Here is a 19,025-nt window from a genome sequence, read left to right as displayed (position 1 = left end):
CAAGCTCAGAGTTCAAGCTTCTTGACCTGCCCAAAAAACAAAACAAAACAAAACAAAACAGAATGTACTTAACTAAGAGACCAGGAGCAGCATGCTGGGCATGCTGACCAAATTGAGGCCACACTCTCCTTTCTGTGGCAAAATACATGTGCTTCTGCCCTACCCCTTGAGCCACAGCATCACTTCCTGTTTTCTAATGGTTAATTGGAGATAAGAGTTTTACATTCTTTAGTGCCTTGGTTGGCTTTGAACTGCCATCCTCATATCTTAGCCTCCTGAGTAGCTAGGATTATAAGCATGAGCCACCACACCCAGCTAGATTGAAAGTTTTGAAATAGAAAAACAGAAGGAAAAGCATATTCACTTTCCAAGAATAGCTTTGAAATTAAAGTAAGCTATGTTGCTATCTTAATACTAAGGTTTTTTTTTTTTCTTTAAACACTACAAATGTATTCTAGGTGAGTGCTGTTTTAAATGGTATGTTAGATCAGAGCTTCAGGGATCGAGCCATTCAGAAACACCAAGGACTGAAGCTTGCAACTACAATTCTGCAAAACTGGAAAAAGTGTGATTCATGGTGGGCTGGGGATTCTGCTCCAGAAAGCAAAATGGCAGTGCTGACATTACTGGCAAAAATTTTACAGGTATTTTGAAAAACCTAAAAAATTTAGATACATTCAGGGTTTTTGTTTGCTTAATTGTCTTTTTTTCCTCTTTCAATTATTTTTACTGACTGATGAGGGCACAAGTTATAAATGTATATACATCCATGTTTGCTCACAATTTATATCCATAGATTACTAAATTTTAAAATTATTCTTTACAATAATAGGTAGCTAATTTCCCTCAACTACTTTCTAGCACTCCTACTAATTAGAATCATTAAAACTGACCTGAATTTATTTCCTTCCTTCCTTCCTTCCTTCCTTCCTTCCTTCCTTCCTTCCTTCCTTCCTTCCTTCCCTCCCTCCCTCCCTCCCTCCCTCCCTCCCTCCTCTCTCTCTCTCTCTCTCTCTCTCTCTCTCTCTCTCTCTCTCTCTCTCTCTCTCTCTCTCTCTCTCTCTCTCTCTCTCTCTCTCTCTTTCCTTTTCTAAACTGGTCCTGGGGCTTGAGCTCAGGGTCTGAGAACTGTACTTGGGTTTTCTTTATGCTAGCACTCTACCCTTGAGCCACAGTGCCACTTCTGGCTTTTTTTTGTGTTTGTGATACCAAGGAATCACACCCAGGGTTTTTTGCATGCTAGGCAAGTACTCTACCACTAGGCTACACTTCCGGCCCCTGACTTGAATTATTTTTATTGTTATAAAGGTAATATACAGAGGGGTTTCATAAGTCAGGTAATAAGTGCATTTCTTTTAAAGTGTCACCTCTTCCCTTCTTTTCTCCCAGACTTTTAACTCCCAACTCTTCTTCCCCCATAAGTTGTATAGTTCATTTCAACATAGTGTCTAGTGAGTATTGATGTTTGTTCAACCTTTGTCCTTCCATTTCTATGTTTCCTTTTACCTTCCCAAGACAGATAAATGAACAAATAAGACTAACAGGAAAGAAAATTAAAACAGCAACATAGAGAAAACGTCTTGTTTTCCTTTCCTGGAGGTCATTTTGTTAACTATTGTACTTTTGTGTACCTCTGGGAAAGGGGCTTATTGGATTTTTGAAACATGGTCTCCACATGTAGCTCTCAGAAAGAGCTCGAAATTCCAATTATCCAGCCTCAGTGTGTACTGAGCTCGAAATTCCAATTATCCAGCATGGCAGACATGTTCATTGCTTTTTTTTCTTTGTTTTGGTATTGCACTGGGAACTCAGAGCCTAGGTGATGTCCCATAGCTTTTGCTCAAGGCTGGAATTTTATTACTTGAGCCAGATGCTCCACTTCTGACTTACTGGTATGTAATTGGAGCTAAGTGTTTCATGGACTTTCCTGCCCCAGTTGACTTGTGAGTCTCAGATCTCAGCCTTCTGAGTTAAGTTTATAGGCATGAACCACTGGTACCTGGCTTATGTTTATGCTTTGAAGTCTAAATTTAGTACCTTTAAAAGTTCTGGAAGTTGCCTTTAAAGTTATGTTTTAAAGTTGTTGAAAGTCCTGTCCCTAGCCAGTTGCGGTGGCTCACGCCTATAATCCTAGCTACTCAGGGGGCTGAGATCTAAGGATCAAGGTTCAAAGCCAGTCTGGGCACAAAAGGACCTGAGACTCTTATCTCCAATTAACCTCTAGAAAATGGGAAGTGGGCCTTGGTTCAAGGGTAGGGTGGTAGCCTTGCGCTGAAGAGCTCAGGGACAGTACCCAGGCCCAGTTCAAGCCCCATGACATCCCCCCCTCCCCCAAAAATGTTAAGTCCTGTCCCTCCCCTCTTCCTAAAAAAATTATAGCAAGTCAGAAATTTTAACACATCTATTTTCATGCCTTTAAACAATCAACCACATTTATTCTCATTCACCTCCTATTCCCAAGTAGCGCCTGTTCACTTTCCTTCTGCACTTACCCTCCTACTGCTCAGCTTCTTTTTTTGGCCAGTCCTGGGGCTTCAACACAGGGTCTGAGCCCTGTCCTTGGGCTTTCCTCAAGGATAGCGCTCTAGCACTTGAGCCACAGCACCACTTCTGTTTTTTTCTATGTTTATGGTACCAAGGAATCGAACCCCAGTCTTTATGCATGCTAAGCAAGCACTCTATCACTAGGACCCATTCCCAGCCCTTTATACTGCTTTTATGTATACTTGCCATGTATTTAAAAATTTCTCTTTTTCCAGTTCTTTTCCTCTTTTCCTAAGTAGTCCTTTTAATTAAATTTATGTTCTATATATTCAGGCATGTACATTAATACCTATCAGTAAACAGATTTTTTTGTTGTTGTTGTTGATTGTAGACTTTTTTATTTTTATACTTATGCTCATTCATCCTTTCTATTGCATCCTTGCATGCTTAGTATTAGCAATTAATATTAAACATTAAAATACTTTAGAACAAGATTTTTAAAAATATTAGAAGACCAAGAACAAATACACAATTTATTCCTAAATTGTAAACACTTGAAAATGTATTAAAGAGAAGAGAGGCTTGATATTAAAAATGTATTGTTTTTATTTCTGCTCTAGATCGATTCATCTGTGTCTTTTAATACAAATCATACCTCATTTACTGAAGTCTTTACAACATACACTAGTGTACTTTCTGATTCAAAATTGGAACTGCACTTAAAGGTAATTGATGGTAAACTACTTTTTTCCAGATTGCCTTCTTATTTACTTTTACATCTTCATAGTTTTGCTATTTTTTGTGTATGGAATTTTTCAGATATGCAAAGCTAGAGAGATTAGCACAATAACCCTCCCCACCCCACCCTAGTGCCATGTGTCTGGCAGTAAATACAAGCATGAGTTAGCGTTCTTAGACTAATTTATATATACATGATTTAGATTGCTTTTAGATTTATTGCTAACTTTAAGCTATTCAATCCTGTTTTTATTGTTAGTATATAAAATGTCTTGATACATTTTTTCCAGCCAGAATTTAATAAATATTGTAATTTTAATATTAATTTAAACTTTTAAAATTGAGGTCTTGGTAAATGTTCCTTTTCTACTGGATAGGAGGGATAATTATTTTGAAACTTTGTTGAATGGGTGAAATTTTCCATTTTACTATATGAGAATGTCTTAGAATTTATTTGCTATTCAAGAAAGATAGGAATCAGCACTTGGTTCTTAAGCTTAGTATGAATATATGAGGTAATTCTGCAAGCAGGTGATCATTGTCTTTCCACACAGAACGTATACCATGTATTTCTGTTAGGGATTTATTTGTAGAGCAAGAATATATATACAAAGTTAGTGTATAGTATCCTTGTGTCCTGTGTGTTATGATTTTCCTAAGTCAGTCCATTGACCTCTATAGTTAAAGCTGAGACATCCAGTTGCATTCAGGCTGGTTTATATTTTTACCTTATTTTTAATTTTTATTTTAAATTATTTATAAGTAGTTGTAGAAAGGAATTTTAATTCAACATATCAGTTTATGAGTGCAATGCATCTTGGTCAGAGTCACCTCTTTTTATGATCTAGAAAGTGTGGTGAAGTCATTATAGTGCTTTATTTGTAGTCTTCAGAATGCAGCAGTTTTTTTTCTATTAAAGAATTTATTAACATTGATTTTTACATCATAATTCAAATGACATGTTTAACAAACAAGTGTTCAAGAAGGGAATCTCTGTATATAATCACTGGTACTTAGTTTTAGAACATAATCAAAATTAGGCTAACGGTTTGTATATCATAAATACATATGAATTTATGAAATAAAACATTATGTCTATAGTCATAGGTTTTTATGTCTATGTAGTTATGTTTATATTTCCAATACCTTGTCCATAGCATTGGGTATGCAAATATTGAGTCCTTGCTCTTGTACTGTTTGGATCTAATAGCCACATATTAAGGATACCATGTGCCTTTTGTTCCTTTGGTCTTGACTTGTCTCACTCAACATGATTCATCCACTTCCCAGCGAATGCCATTATTTTATCTTGTCTGTTGGCTGTGTAGAATTCCATTGTATATATATACACCACATTTTCTGTATCCATTCATCTGCAGTAGGGCATCTGGATTGTTTCCATCACCTGGCTGTTGTGAATAGTGCAGAGATAAACATAGCTGGACAGGTGTCCTTATCATATCTTGGGTTAGGATGTTCAGGGTAGATGCCCAGAAGTGGTATGGCCGGATCAGAGGGAAAGTCAATTTTCAGTTCTTTAAGAAACCTCCACATTGCTTTCCAGAGTGGCTGAACTAGTTTACAGTCCCACCAGTGTAGTAGGGTTCCTTTTTCTCCACAACCCCACCAACAACTGTCATTGTCTGAGTTCTTGTTGGGGTATCTTAAGGTTGTTTTTATTTGCATTTCCTTTATGACCATGGATGATGAACATTTTTTCATATGCTTTTCTGCCATTTTAATCTCTTCTTTTGACAAATCTCTCTTTAGTTCCCTTGCCCATTTAGTGAATGGTTTGTTGGGTTTAGGGGGGATTAGTTACTTGAGTTCCTTGTAGATACTGGATATTAAGCATTTGTCTGATGTATTATTGGTAAATATCTTTTCCCAGTTGGTTGGCTGTCTCTCTACTCTTGCGACTATGCTTTTATCTGTGCAGAAACTTTTTATTTTTAGGTAGTCCCATTTATTGAGTCTCTCTCCAATCTGTTGTGATCCTGGGACAGAATGCAGCAGTTTTATGTATGCCACACAGGATATATAGGCCACAATAACTGCGCTTTCACTTGTCTTCATTGCTCACAGGGTCAAGCTGTCATTCTTCTTCCATTCTTCATCAACGTGACTGGCAGCAGTCTAGAAGACCTAAAGCACATTCTCCAGAGGCTTATTGTTTCTCATTTCCCTATGAAATCTGATGAATTTCCCCCAGGGACTTTGAAGTACAACAATTATGTGGACTGCATGAAAAAGGTTAGTTTTTAGATGTATCAAAGTGAAAATACAGATTGACTTTTGTTGTATATTTTGGGATTTAAAGATTTATTTATTTATTTATCTATCTATCTATTTATTTATTTATTTATTGTCGATCGTGGGGCTTGAACTCTGGGCCTGGGCGTTATCCCTGAGCACCAGAGGTAGCACAGCAGAAGGCAGATCTTTTCAGGTTGCTACTATAATGACTTCAAGTCTATTTATATTACATTCATATAGTAAATATCTTTTTACCTAGTAATCTATAACTTAATGTTCTTATCATCTACAAAGCATCTAAGTAGATCCTTAGTACTTTCTTTTAAAGTAAATGTCAGAATATAAATGTAATTGCAAATAATTATTGACTATTTGAGGTGTCTAATGTAAAAATTATACCAACTAGGGGAATAGCTGAATGTACCATAGTCAGCAAAACAGGATTACTAAAACCCAGGAGTTCTAGGACAACCTGGGAAAAGTTCAGCCTAATCTGGAAAAAAAAAATCACCATTAGGCTGCTTTGGGCCAAGAATATAGCTAGCTCCATAGTAGAGCTCCTAACCAGCATGCGCCAGCCTCTGATTGCCACTGCTAGTGCTTCCCTGCATGTCAGGGGCAGGACCTCAGGGAGAAGTCAGTGAGGCAGTCCGCAGTCAGAGAAACTGCAGAGCAGCTTCACATATGAAGGGAAGCCTTGGTTCCATGAAATAAGACAAATAAGGTTTGTGGAAATTAAGTATGTAAAAAAGAAAAGTTTAAATTTCCTGTTCAATCCTGAATTTGACATCGAGGATATCTCCTAGAGCAAGCAAAAAGATGAGAGACAGAGAATGGGAGAGTAAAGGAGGAGAACACTAGAGAAACAGCCTGGAAAATGTGGGTGGGTGGAGACAATAGGACATAACCCTTCCTGACAAGGAAAGCACTTAGTCATGGAATTCTAGAGGGAACATATTTGCAAAACAGAGAAAGAACCCAGACTCAAATAGTAAAGAACATTATAAGCTCTCTATTCACTATTGATGCAAGAATGATATAAATAATAGCATTTTAAAATTACATATGAATCTAGAGCTATTAAAAATTGCTTGTAATTGTTTAAAATTGCATGTAAAATTAGAACTGTTAAAACCGAACTGCTATGGGCATGGTTCTAGTGTAGAACACTGGCCTGGCAAGTGCAAGGCATTTGAAATCCAATACCTGCCAAAGATGTTATTAAAAAGTAAATAAAAGAAAGCCAAATAAAAATAGAACCAAACAAATATTTGTTGATTGATGTACCTCTTTTCTCTCTCTCTCTAAAGTTTTTAGATGCATTGGAATTATCTCAAAGTCCGATATTGTTGCAATTGATGACAGAAATTCTTTGTCGGGAACAGCATCATGTCATGGAAGAATTATTTCAGACCACTTTTAAAAAGATTGTTGGGAGGTAAGTCTTTGTAGTCTGGATTCCCAGAAGAAAGACAGGACATACATTAGATCTGGGGAGGATTATCTTGAAGATCTAAAGGAAAGTTGAGAGGCAGTTGTAGTAAATTCTTAGTATTTTTTTCTTCAAAACAGCTTTTTTTTTTTTTTTTTTTTTTGCCAGTCCTGGGCTTGGGCTCAGGGCCTGAGCACTCACTGTCCTTGGACTTTCTCAAGGCTAGAGCTCTACCACTTAAGCCTCAACACCACTTCCGGCTTTTTGCTATGTATGTGGTACTGAGGAATCGAACCCAAGTCTTCATGCGTGCTAGGCAAGCACTCTACCATTAGGCCAAACTCATTCCCTCCCTTCCTTCCTTCCTTCCTTCCTTCCTTCCTTCCTTCCTTCCTTCCTTCCTTCCTTTCTTCCTTCCTTCCTTCCTTCCTTCTCCCCTTCCTCCCTCCCTCCCTTTCTCCCTCCCTCCCTCCTTCCTTCCCTCCCTCCTTCCTTCCTCCTTCCCTTTCCCCTCCCTTTCCCCCCCCCTCCCTTCCTTCATCCCTCCATCCCTCCCTCCATCCCTCAATCCCTCATCATGGGGCTTGAAGTTTGGTCCTGGGTACTATCCCTGAGCTCTTCTGCTCAAGGCTAGTGCTCTCCTACTTGAACAACAGGGCCACTTCTGAATTTCTGATGTTTAACTGGAGATAAGAATTTCACAGACTTTCATGCCCAGGCTAACTTTGAACTGTGATTGTCAGATTTCAGCCTCCTGAGTAGCTAGGATTACAGGCATGAGCCACCGGCACCTAGCTTCAAACATTCTTGAAGCTTAATGATGAGTATAAGTGAGACTGCAGATGGGGGGAAAAAAACCAGCATTTTCCCAACTTTGTCCCACTCGATTTCTTTTCTTTTGCTGTTGTTATTGTGCTTTAAAAGCAGATGTCTGTTGTCTTGTTATTTCATCTCAAAAATTTTTCTCTATTGCTTACAAATGCTATTTCTTTCTTGGAGATATACAGATCATAGTGTGAAGACATGCTGGACAAAAAAAAAAAAAGTTAACAAATGCACATCTGTGATCCTAGCTATACAGGAGGCAGAGATAGGAGGACTGGGGTGTCTGAGGTTTAGTACTAGGCAAAAGCTTAAGAGCCTATATAAAACATAACAAGAGCATAAAAGGCTAGTGGTATGGTTCAATAGTAGTTTCAGAAGTCAGATCTAGTACTTCCAAGAAACAAAATACAAAAAGTACTTTTTTCTATTGAGGACACCACAAGAAAACAACAGGCCAGTATCCCTCATGAATCTACATTCATAAAACTCTTTAGATATACATTAACCAGCCAAATCCAGTATATGTAAATAAAAGATTATGTGCTAAGCCAGGGGCCTGTGGTTCATGCCAGTAAATCCTGGCTACTCAAGATACTAATATCTGAGGATAATGGTTCAAGGCCAGTTTGGGCAGGAAAGTCTATGAGACTCTTATTTCTTCAACTGTCCAGCACACAGGCAGAATTGAAGGTGAATAAGCTAGGGAGAGAACCTAGGCTCTGAGTTTAAGCCCTTGCAAGTACAATACACATGCACACACATACACATACACACACAAATTGAGATTTATCCTAGGGATGCTAAACCTGCTTGCCTAGCAAACAAAATACCTTGAGTTCAAACTCTAGCACCACTTAGAAGAAAATTAAATGTGTTTTAATAAACCCCCTTTAAAAAGTTTAACTATCACTATAAAGGTGATTACAGTTGCATAAATCAAGTAATGAGTACATTTCTTTCTGAACAGTATCACTCTTTTCCTGGTTCTCTCCCAGTTCTTCCCTTCCCACTCAGAAGTTGATAGTTCATTTTCAGTATAGTGTTCAGTGAGTACCACTGTTATATTTTCACCTAAACAAAAATCTAGTACTCATTGATGACAAAACTGACATAGGTTTTTACATAATAAAGAAAGATTTCAGAGTGAACAATGGAATGCCTTCATTCTGAGGTTGAGGACCAGGCTGTATGTCCTTTCTGTTAACATTCAGCATGATACTGGAAGTTGGAGCTACTGTATTAAGACAAAAAGAAAAAGAGGGAAGGGGCAAGAAGTAATATATCCACTACCTGATGAATGTAACTGTAACCCCTCTGTACATCACCCCAACAATAAAATAAAATTTAAAAAAGAAAAAGGACCAGGAGTTTGACCTAGTGGTAGAGTGCTTGCCTAGCATGCACGAAGACCTGGGTTCGATTCCTTGGCACCACATACATACAAAAAAGCTGGAAATGCTGCTGTGACTCAAAGGTAGAGCTCTAGCCTTGAGAAAAGTGCAAGGACAGTGCTGAGGCCCTGAATTCAAGCCCTGCAACTGGCCAAAAAAAAAAAAAAAAAAGAAAGAAAAAAGAAAGGCTTATTACTAGGAAATATTGGTTCATATTCTATTTCATTCTCATTGCTTTCTTCCATGTATGAGATTTGAACTTCTTTTCATCTTTTTTTGTTTCTCTTGCTTTTTCCTTTAAAGTATAACTTATTTTCCTAATTTAATTTCGTTACCCTGGAGACACTTTTGTTCTGACATGTTATTTTCAATAACACTGTAGTTACATAATTGCTGTTTATTTAGTTACATAAATATATTCAAAAATAACATTACTAATAATAAGAATATTGGCAACTGAGCTGGCAATCATTGGTTCATAACTGTTATCCTAGCTACGCAGGAGCCTGAGATCTGAGGATTGCAGTTGCAAGCCAGCCTGGGCAGGAAAATCTGAGACTGTTCTACAATAAACTCAGAAAAAGCTGCACGTGGCACTGTGCACTAGCCTTGAGCACAAAGTGGCTCAAGGACAGTGCCCAGACTCTGAGTTTTAAGCCATAGGACTGGGGAAAAAAAGAAAGATATTCACAGCTAAATGAAATTAAAAAAGTTTATTTTAGTAGTAATTGACTTAGAATATATACTCTGTATATATAAAGCTAATTCTTATGATATAATAGGAGTGCTTCTTTAATTTTTCAAATTTTAGAATTATTTCTTTAGTTACTGTTATCTTTTTTAATATATAAAATAATTACCCAACTCCAGAGTCACAAGTGTTTAATGAACTGCCATGACAAGCATTTTGCATCTGTCTATCTGTACCCTTCCCCATTCCTCTTCTCTGGCTCCATCTTTTTTTTCCCCTCCATTTGCTGTTTCCTACCTATCACTCTGCATCAGCATCTTTTTATTTACACAAGTATATAATTCTTTATGTGGGGATGTGGGTATTTTGAATAAGAATCAATTGATAGAGTTTGGATTCAGTCTTTCATTATCTAAAAAAAAATAATTACAGGGTGAGATGGCTCATGCCTGTAATCCTAGCTATTCAGGAGGCTGAGATCTGAGGATAAAGGTTCAAAGCCAGCCTGGGCACAAAAGGACCTGAAACTCTTGTCTCCAGTTAGCCACTAGAAAATGGGAAGTGGGGCTTGGCTCAAGGGTAGGACAGTGGCCTTGAGCTGAAGAGCTTAGGGTCAGCACCCAGGCTGAGAACAAGCCCCATGACCCCCCCCCCCAAAAAAAAAATAGTGACAGGCTGATCCTCTTGCCTCAACCTTCTGAGTGCTGAAATTACAGGTATGGGCAATCATGCTTGAAAATATTCTTTTTCTTTGGCTAGTCGTTGGGCTTGAACTCAGGGCCTGAGGACTGTCCTTGGGGCTTTTCAAGGCTAGTGGTCTGCCACTTGAACCACAGCACCACTTTCAGTTTTTTCTGTATATGTGGTACCGGGAATTGAACCTAGGGATTTGTGCATGCTAGGTGAGCACTCTTATCACCAGGCCATGCTCCCAGCCCCTGGAGACTCTTATCTCAGATAAACTACTCAGAAAAAGCCAGAAGTGGTGCTGTGGCTCAAGTGGTAGAGTGCTAGTGTTTAGCACAAAGAGGCTCAAAAACAGTGCCTAGTCCCTGAGTTCAAGCCTCAGGATCAGGAAAAAAAAAATAGATTTCTCAGAATGAATGAAACACCATAAAGCATGTGTACCTCTTAGGATTCCATATATATCTAACTTTAATACTATTTGAATAAGAGCTATTTATTTTTTCAATTTTTAGTTTACTTATTCCTAGACAAAAAACTGAGAAGCACTAAAGTACAAGTTTTTGTTTTGTGTTGGTTTTCTTTTTGGCTGTAGTGAGAATTAAAATTAGGGTCTTATGCTTGCTAGACAGGCTCTCTACTACTTGAGCTAAAATATTTGTTCGAATCATGAATAGCCATATTATTACATCTCTGTTTTTTTTAGGAGTTCTGGTGTCACACAATTAGGCCTTCTGGAAAGCGTGTATAGAATGTTCCGGAAGGATGACCTACTTTCAAGTGTCACTCGCCAAGCATTTGTAGATCGTTCCCTCCTTACCCTGTTGTGGCACTGTAGTCTGGATGCTCTGAGAGAATTCTTTAGCAAAATTGTGGTGGATGCGGTTGATGTGTTGAAGTCCAGGTTTACAAAGGTATTATATATATATATAAACTATGAATATATATGTAGTATATGGTACTAAACTACTTATGAGAATGTCAGGGGTCATTAGAGACTGCTGTGTGCTCAGCCAAGGAGTGTTTCCTCTGAGCTAACGGTCTGCGGTTCACTGCTGATGGATCTATGCCAGTTCACTGCATTGGTTCACTGTGGCTGCTTTACCATTTGCTAGCATGATGGCTTAGAATAACATAAATGGATTTTCTTAATGGTGGGCCAGAAATGAGTTGCACTGAATCATTTACAGTTTTGGTAGGCCACGCTTCTTTTGGAGGCTGCTGTGGAAAAGTCTTTACTTGTCCAATACAGCCTCAAGTGGGCTTGACATTCTTGAGCCTGTGCTGATGTCACTTCAGTCTCTGCCTTGACACATTTGGTTTTCCTATCTGTTGGGTTTCTCTTTATATTCTCTCCTAAGTTTGCATGTGGCTTCATTTAGTGCTCCCCCACACTATCCACAATTACCTTCTCATCTCTGGGTCTTTAACTTAAATTTGTCTCTGAGTGGGTTTTTTTTTTAATTTGTTACACAAAGAAGTTAACTCCACAGATTCCAGGAACTAGGACATCTTTTGGATAGTTTTAATGGAGACATCATTTGTTCCTATGGGTTACTTTTAGAGGTAACATAGATTTTAGATGGTACATTATTAATGCAAACTTCAAAACAGTTGTGAAGTTGAAATTTCAGTACATTAGATTTCTTACTTGTTCTAAACATGCCTTCCAGAAGACATTAAATACTGTATATCATAGGCTCACTGTTGAACATTGTGTGATATTTTGTGTTTCACCTCAATGCTATATCTTAGAATGGAAACCACAAACAGCAGGACATACTCTTTGTGAAGTCACTTAACATGTTTGTTAAGCTAGTATTAAATTTGATATTTTGAATAAGGTATTTTTTATATTTGATAAGACCAAAGCTAATTACTTGTTAACGTTTTCTAAGCTAAACGAATCTACATTTGATGCTCAAATAACCAAGAAGATGGGCTATTATAAGATAATAGATGTGATGTATTCTCGTCTTCCAAAAGATGATGTTCACTCTAAGGAATCTATAATTAATCAAGTTTTCCACGGCTCCTCTATTACAGAAGGAAATGAACTTACAAAGACACTTATTAAGTAAGAATTTACTTATTTTGGACTCTGTTTGATTTTTTAATACTTTTGTTGCATATGCTTTTGGCAAGTATATAATACAAATGAATGTTCCACTTAAATGCTTATTTTTTATAGTTTTCCATAACATAAAACTACAAGCTATTTAGATCAACTTTTGTGCATTATTGGATAATAGATATTTTATGTCATACTCTTTTTTTGTAGTTGTTGTTATGGGGCTTGGACTCTGGGCCTGGTCCCTGTCCCTGAGTTCTTTAGCTCAAGGCTACCAACCTACCCCAGGGCTGGATGTTGTCCCTGAGCTCTTCAGCTTGACGCACAGCTCCACTTCTGGTATTCTAGTGGTTAATTGGAGATTAGAGTCTCAAGTTCTTTAGTGTCCAGGCTGGCTCTCAGCTTCAATCTTCAGATCTCAACCTCCTGAATAGCTAGGATTACAGGCATGAGTCACTGTGCCTGGCTTGTCATACTCATTTTGTGAAGAATAAAATGAGTTTCAGTCTCTTACTGGGGGGAAAATAACCTTAGAATACTCTGTAGATACATTGTGGAGCAGTTACCTAATAAGTTCAAGGCTCTGGGTTCTAGCTTCGCTATTAAAAGCAAAAAACAAAGAAATCCTTTCAATTCTTTCAGTGTTCTTTTTTTTTTTTCCCTCTTTCTTGTTTTTGATTCTTCTCCCCTTCCCCCTTCGGGCTTGAGCCCAGGGCCTCATGCTCTTGCTTAGCTTGTTCTTCTCAAGGCTTGAGCACTACCATTTGAGCCAGTTCTACTTCTGGACTTTCCTGCCTAGGCTGACTTAGAACCATAATCCTCAAATCTCAGCCTCCTGAGTAGCTAGGATTACAGTGTCAACCACTGGTGCCTATCTATCATTATATTTTTAAGTGTGATTTACAGTGAGAAGTGATTTTTTTAAATGACTATTTGAAATTTAAACATTCAAATTAAACATTTAAATATTTTAAGAGGCATTATATAAAACAAAATAATAAATACTTTTTTTTTTTTTTTTGCCAGTCCTGGGCTTGAGCTCAGGGCCTGAGCACTGTCCTTGGACTTTCTCAAGGCTAGAGCTCTACCACTTGAGCCTCAGCACCACTTCCGGCTTTTTTCTATGTATGTGTTACCGAGGAATCGAACCCGGGTGTTCATGCATGCTAGGCAAGCACTTTAACCACTAGGCCAAACTCCCGGACAATAAATACTTTTTTCTTTCTTTCTTCCCCCCACCCCCCCAGTCCTAGGGCTTGAACTCAGGGTCAGGGCACTGTCCTTGGACACTTTTGCTCAAGGCTAGTACTCTGCTACTTGAGCCACAGTGTCACTTCCGAGTTGTTTTTTGTTTTCTTAGTATGTGGTACAGAGGAATCAAACCTAGGGCTTCATGCATGCTAGGCAAATACTCTACCGCTAGGCTACATTCCCTCCCCAATACTTTTTTCTTAAATACATTTGTCTTAACTGGGTGTGTTGGCTCACACCTGTAAGAAAAAGCCGGTGCAGGAGGGGGGGGAGGGGAGGGGCTGTTCATGGCTCACGCCTGTAATCCTGGCTACGCAGGAGGCTGAGATCTGAGGATAAAGGTACATAGCCAGCCCCAGCACAAAAGGACCTGAGACTCTCCAATTAACCTCTAGAAAACAGGAAGTGGGGCTTAGCTCAAGGGTGGGGTGGTAGCCTTGAGAGCTCTGGGATAGCACCCAGGCCCAGGGATAGGGTGATATCCTTGAGATGAAGGGCTCAGGGACAACTCCCAGGCCAAGTTCAAGCCCTATGACCCCCCCACACACACATACAAAAATTAAGTAAATTTGTCTTCTAATGAAGTTAATCCAAGTAAGACAGATTGTGCTGTTTCTCATTGTTTAGCTGTAGGCACACTTTCTATTCTCCTCTCAGCCCAAGCCATACCTTACCTTCTCAGTGAAGAATGGATTTTTACCATCCATCACTCATTTGCATAAGCAAGATTTGAAAGTCATTCATTTTTGCTTCATCTATATTTCTCCAACCTTCATGAACAACACCTTTGTTTATCATTAGATCTTCTAAATGTTTTCTCTTCATTGTTCCTGAAACCAATGCCCTTGCTTCTGTTTTCCTTCTGTGGCCTCATTTTACATGTGGTATAATTTTAAGCAATTGAAATTTTTTTTTTTCTTTCTGCCAGCCCTGGTGCTTGAACTCATGGCCTGAGCACTGTCCTTGGGCTTTCTGAAGGCTAGCATTCTACCATTTGAGCCATAGCACATATCTGGCTTTTTCTATGTGGTACCCAGGAATTGAACCCTGGTCTCCGTGTATGCTAGGCAAGCACTTTTACCACCTGGCCAAACTGTTGGCTGATTGCAGTCATCTTTAAAGTTACTTTCCCTGGTCCTAGCTGGTCTCTTCTTGCTGTCCCCACTGCTGTAAAGCATGACTCTGCTTGTTTCATCCCGCTTCCTAAAATTCTCAGTGGCACCTAGTCTTTATTAGCATTGCTGGAGACTACTTTATGGATAGAGCCAGATAATAAATATTTCTGGTTTTGTGGATCATGTATCTGCCTCACTGACTATACTATATAAAGAAGGCATACATAATATGTCTACAGTTGTGCATGTTCCCCCTTTCTTATTTTCTCCCACTAAATCTACTTTTCAGGTTGTGCCATGATACATTTACAGAGAATATGGCAGGAGAGAGCCAATTGCTGGAAAGGAGAAGACTTTACCATTGTGCTGCATACAACTGTGCCATTTCTATTATCTGCTGTGTCTTCAATGAATTGAAATTTTATCAAGGTTTTCTGTTTAGTGAAAGACCAGAAAAGGTAGACCTCTCCAGAGGTGTTCACTGTGGTTGTCATTGCAAGATTTTAAAACTTAAATTTTTTAAATTAATTTCGTCATAATTTCTATTTTCTAATAAAGTTTATAAAAGTTTGAAGCTTTTAGCTGTGTGTAGATGCATTTTAAATCTGAAGTGCTTTTTCAGTGATTTAATATGAAAAACAATTCTGTAAAATGATTAGTAATAAGGATCTATTTTGCACATTTTTATGTGATTATTTTTTATTCACAGAACTTGCTTATTTTTGAAAATCTGATAGACTTGAAGCGCTGTTATACATTTCCTATAGAAGTTGAGGTGAGTGAAATTGTTACTTTTGTTTTTGAGTTAAAGTAGCTTAACAATTGCTCATAGAGGAAAAGCAGAATGAGCAATATAAAGTTTTATTGTATTTTGTTATCTGAGTATAGTATAGAGGGGTTACAGTTATATTTGTCAGGTAGTGGGTACATTACTTCTTGAACATTGATAACACTTCTCATGTTTTAGTCATCCTATCCCTGCCAAACATCTTGTTTTTCCCTTTCCCTTCCCTATTTCAAATAAACAAATAAATATATATACAATATACCAGGTACCAAAGTTAAATACAGTAACAATGTGAGATAAACCATAAGGGAAAAAAGAGAAAAGAAACAACTTCACATAGTAAAGTATTGAAGTTTGCTTTCAACTACAAAAATAGGCAATTTCATTGAGTTATCATCTTAAGCAACTACAATGTGAAGTTAAGAGTACCAACAAAAGTAGCTTTTTGGACATATTTCATATGCCAGTTTTTAAGTAAATTTCTCTAGCCAGAGAAATTCAGTTTCATATAGACAGAAATTCTGGCCTTGTGGCACTGCTTCTATGACCTGGCAGGATGATGGAGAAGTAACGGGAGTATCTGGAGAGTTGTCTAGGCCCTAGGACAGACGATGAGGTATTGGCCTTGCTCACATAGGGTGCCAGCCCTAGCTTTGCCTTTATGTCTCATTTGAAATGGGAAGATGGGGTAGAACACCAGCCACACATAGTACAGACTGTATATACCCTACCCAGCTGTTGGCCTCGACTGTCTCAGTTCTTCAGTGAATGTGACTTATTGCTGCTTACCTTATGCCCTTTGGGAGCAAGAATAAGATTTCTTTTCAGTGTATTTGTTGAAAACCCCCAGAGTCAAATAGTACCAGTTTATGTAAGCATATAGGTAGATACTCACTGTATGTTATTTTATACACTGTAAGGTAGATGTAACATATAGCAAGCATACGATGTTTATCTCATAGCTATGAGGAAACTGAGGCTCAAAGGTCAAGTAAAAACTATTGGTAACTGAGGAACGGAGAGAGGTCTATGACTGCAGAAGCTTAGCACACACTATGTTCAGTAAGTTCTACTAAAGCCAAATACTGCTTTTGGGTTCTACTGGAGTTTGTATAAGGAGGATACGGGGACACACACACACTACATTTTGTGTGTGTGTGTGCGTGAGTGTGTGTGTGTGCGTGTGTGCCAGTCCTGGGGCTTGAACTCGGGGCTTGGTTACTCTCTGGACACTTTTTGCTCAAGGCTAGCACTCTGCCACTTGAGCCACAGCTCTCCCGGCTCTACATATTTTTTTTAAATAAATGTTTTAAAATGCTTTTAAATTTTGTAAAATGTTTATGTAAAATTTAGCGAATTTGGGGGCTCAGAACATGATAGAGTGCTTGCCTGTCATGCAAGAAGCCCTGGGTTCAATTCCTCCATACCACTTACACAGAAAAATCCAGAAGTGGTGCTGTGGCTCAAGTAGAAGAGCACTAACCTTGAAAAAGCCCAACAACAGTGCCCAGGCCCTGAGTTCAAGCCCCAGGACTGGCAAAAAAAAAAAAAAAAGAATTTGGGGATACAGAGCAGAGGTGGAATATTTGCCTAGCCTGTATGAGACATTGGGTTTGATTGATAATACTAATAGTAATAACAACAATAATAATGTTTTTTTAAACTAGATTGCTGTAAAAAAAAGTATGACTGAAATATTTGAAATGGTGCTATTTTTTTTTAATAGGTTCCGATGGAAAGAAAGAAAAAGTATTTTGAAATTAGAAAAGAAGCCAGGGAGGCAGCAAATGGTGGTTCAGGTAGGACATTTTTTTAAATGATTAGACAGTTTCTAATAGTTGGTATTTGTATAAACAATACATTTTAAACACTGAAATTGAGTTTTTAAAAATATATTATTTTCAGTGCCAGGTGTTTGGCCTAGTGATAGAGTGCTTGCCTAGCATGCACGAAGACCTCGGGTCAATTCCTTGGTACCACATACATTGAAAAAACTGGAAATGGTGTAGGGGCTCACGTGGTAGAATGCTAACCTTGAGGAAAGCCCAAGGACAGTGCTCAGACCTTGAGTTCAAGCCCCAGGACTGCCTCCCACTCCCCCCCACAAATGTATATATTATTTTCAAGTGACTGCTAGAATTACAATTTGAAAGAAAAATAATTAAAAAATAATTTAATAATTATTAAAACAATTATTTAATAACCATTATTAAAATATTAAAATTAATAAAATAAGCCTATTATTTAATAGGTATTAAAATAATTAATAATTTAATAAGTTATCAGCCAGGAGATTGGCCTAGTGATAGAGTGCTTGCCTAGTATGCACAAAGACCTGGGTTCAATTTCTTGGTACCATATGTGTAGAAAAAGCTGTAATGTATGGTGGCCCAAGTGGTAGAGCTCTGACCTTGAGAAAGCCCAAGGAGAGTGCTCAGACCCTGAGTTCAAACCTTGGGACCAGTCAAAAATAAATAAATAAATAAGAAGTTCTCTTGGGAGGGTTGTCTGAAGCAAATCTAGTTTAATGCTTGTTTTTACATGTTGGTATTTTTTATCTGTATACATTCAGGGAGCTACATTGTAGAGTATGAGTCTTCCTGACATTCTTATCTTGGAAACTGTTCTGTTTAGAAGTGTTTTAGCTGCCATAGGGCTGTCCCTGCTGCTCCACTTTCTGCCCTCTTCACTTGGGCTCTTCACTTGGGCTTAGTTATGCCTGAAGGGTTCAGGGTTTGCTTTGGTCTTGGGCATTTGTGTTGTTGGTCCCTCTGACTCTCAGGTCTGGATGTAAGCTTCCTTCAGCACATTTAATCTAAAGCCAACCTGTGAAGGAAACTCTCCCCGGTCTCCTTGTTGTTAGTTAACTCTCTGTCCTTCCACATACTCCTTGTTTTAATTTTTATTTATTATATTTTAAAAAAATTGGGAGGGCAGGAATTTAGCCTAGTGGTAAAAGTTCTTGCCCAGCATGCACGAAGACCTGGGTTCGATTTCTTAGTACCACATACATAGCAAAAAGCTGGAACTGGTTCTGTGATTCAAGTGGTAGAGTTCTAGCCTTGAAAAAGTCCAAGGATAGTGCTCAGGCCCTGAGTTCAGTTCCCATGACTTGCAAAAAAAAAAAAAATGGCAAGTCCAAGGGCTTGAACTCTGGGCCTGGGCACTGTCCCTGAGCTCTTGAGCTCAAGGCTACCACCCTACCCCCTTGAGCCACAGTGCCACTTCTGGTTTTTTAGTAATTAATTGGAGATAAGAGTCTCACGTTCTTTAGTTCCTGGGCTGGATTTGAACTAAGAT

General features: G+C 38.4%; 1 protein-coding gene across 2 annotated transcripts in view; it reads left to right on the top strand.

The window, feature by feature from the left end:
- The window catches only part of Prkdc (protein kinase, DNA-activated, catalytic subunit), a 170,450-nt gene that overhangs the window by 67,245 nt on the left and 84,180 nt on the right, over nucleotides 1–19,025 (top strand). For both annotated transcript variants that reach the window (XM_090338803.1, XM_090338802.1), the window contains exons 37-45: nucleotides 459–644; nucleotides 3,105–3,209; nucleotides 5,308–5,475; nucleotides 6,789–6,916; nucleotides 11,208–11,415; nucleotides 12,400–12,578; nucleotides 15,228–15,396; nucleotides 15,648–15,713; nucleotides 17,452–17,524. In XM_090338803.1, coding sequence (XP_090194929.1) covers nucleotides 459–644; nucleotides 3,105–3,209; nucleotides 5,308–5,475; nucleotides 6,789–6,916; nucleotides 11,208–11,415; nucleotides 12,400–12,578; nucleotides 15,228–15,396; nucleotides 15,648–15,713; nucleotides 17,452–17,524 — 1,282 coding nt within the window. The remainder of the gene's footprint in view (nucleotides 1–458; nucleotides 645–3,104; nucleotides 3,210–5,307; nucleotides 5,476–6,788; nucleotides 6,917–11,207; nucleotides 11,416–12,399; nucleotides 12,579–15,227; nucleotides 15,397–15,647; nucleotides 15,714–17,451; nucleotides 17,525–19,025) is intronic.

This window comes from Megascapheus bottae, chromosome 9 (genome assembly GCF_031878675.1).
Source record: "Megascapheus bottae isolate mThoBot1 chromosome 9, mThoBot2.hap1, whole genome shotgun sequence".
Taxonomy (NCBI): domain Eukaryota; kingdom Metazoa; phylum Chordata; class Mammalia; order Rodentia; family Geomyidae; genus Megascapheus; species Megascapheus bottae.
This window is presented reverse-complemented; position numbering and strand designations above follow the sequence as displayed.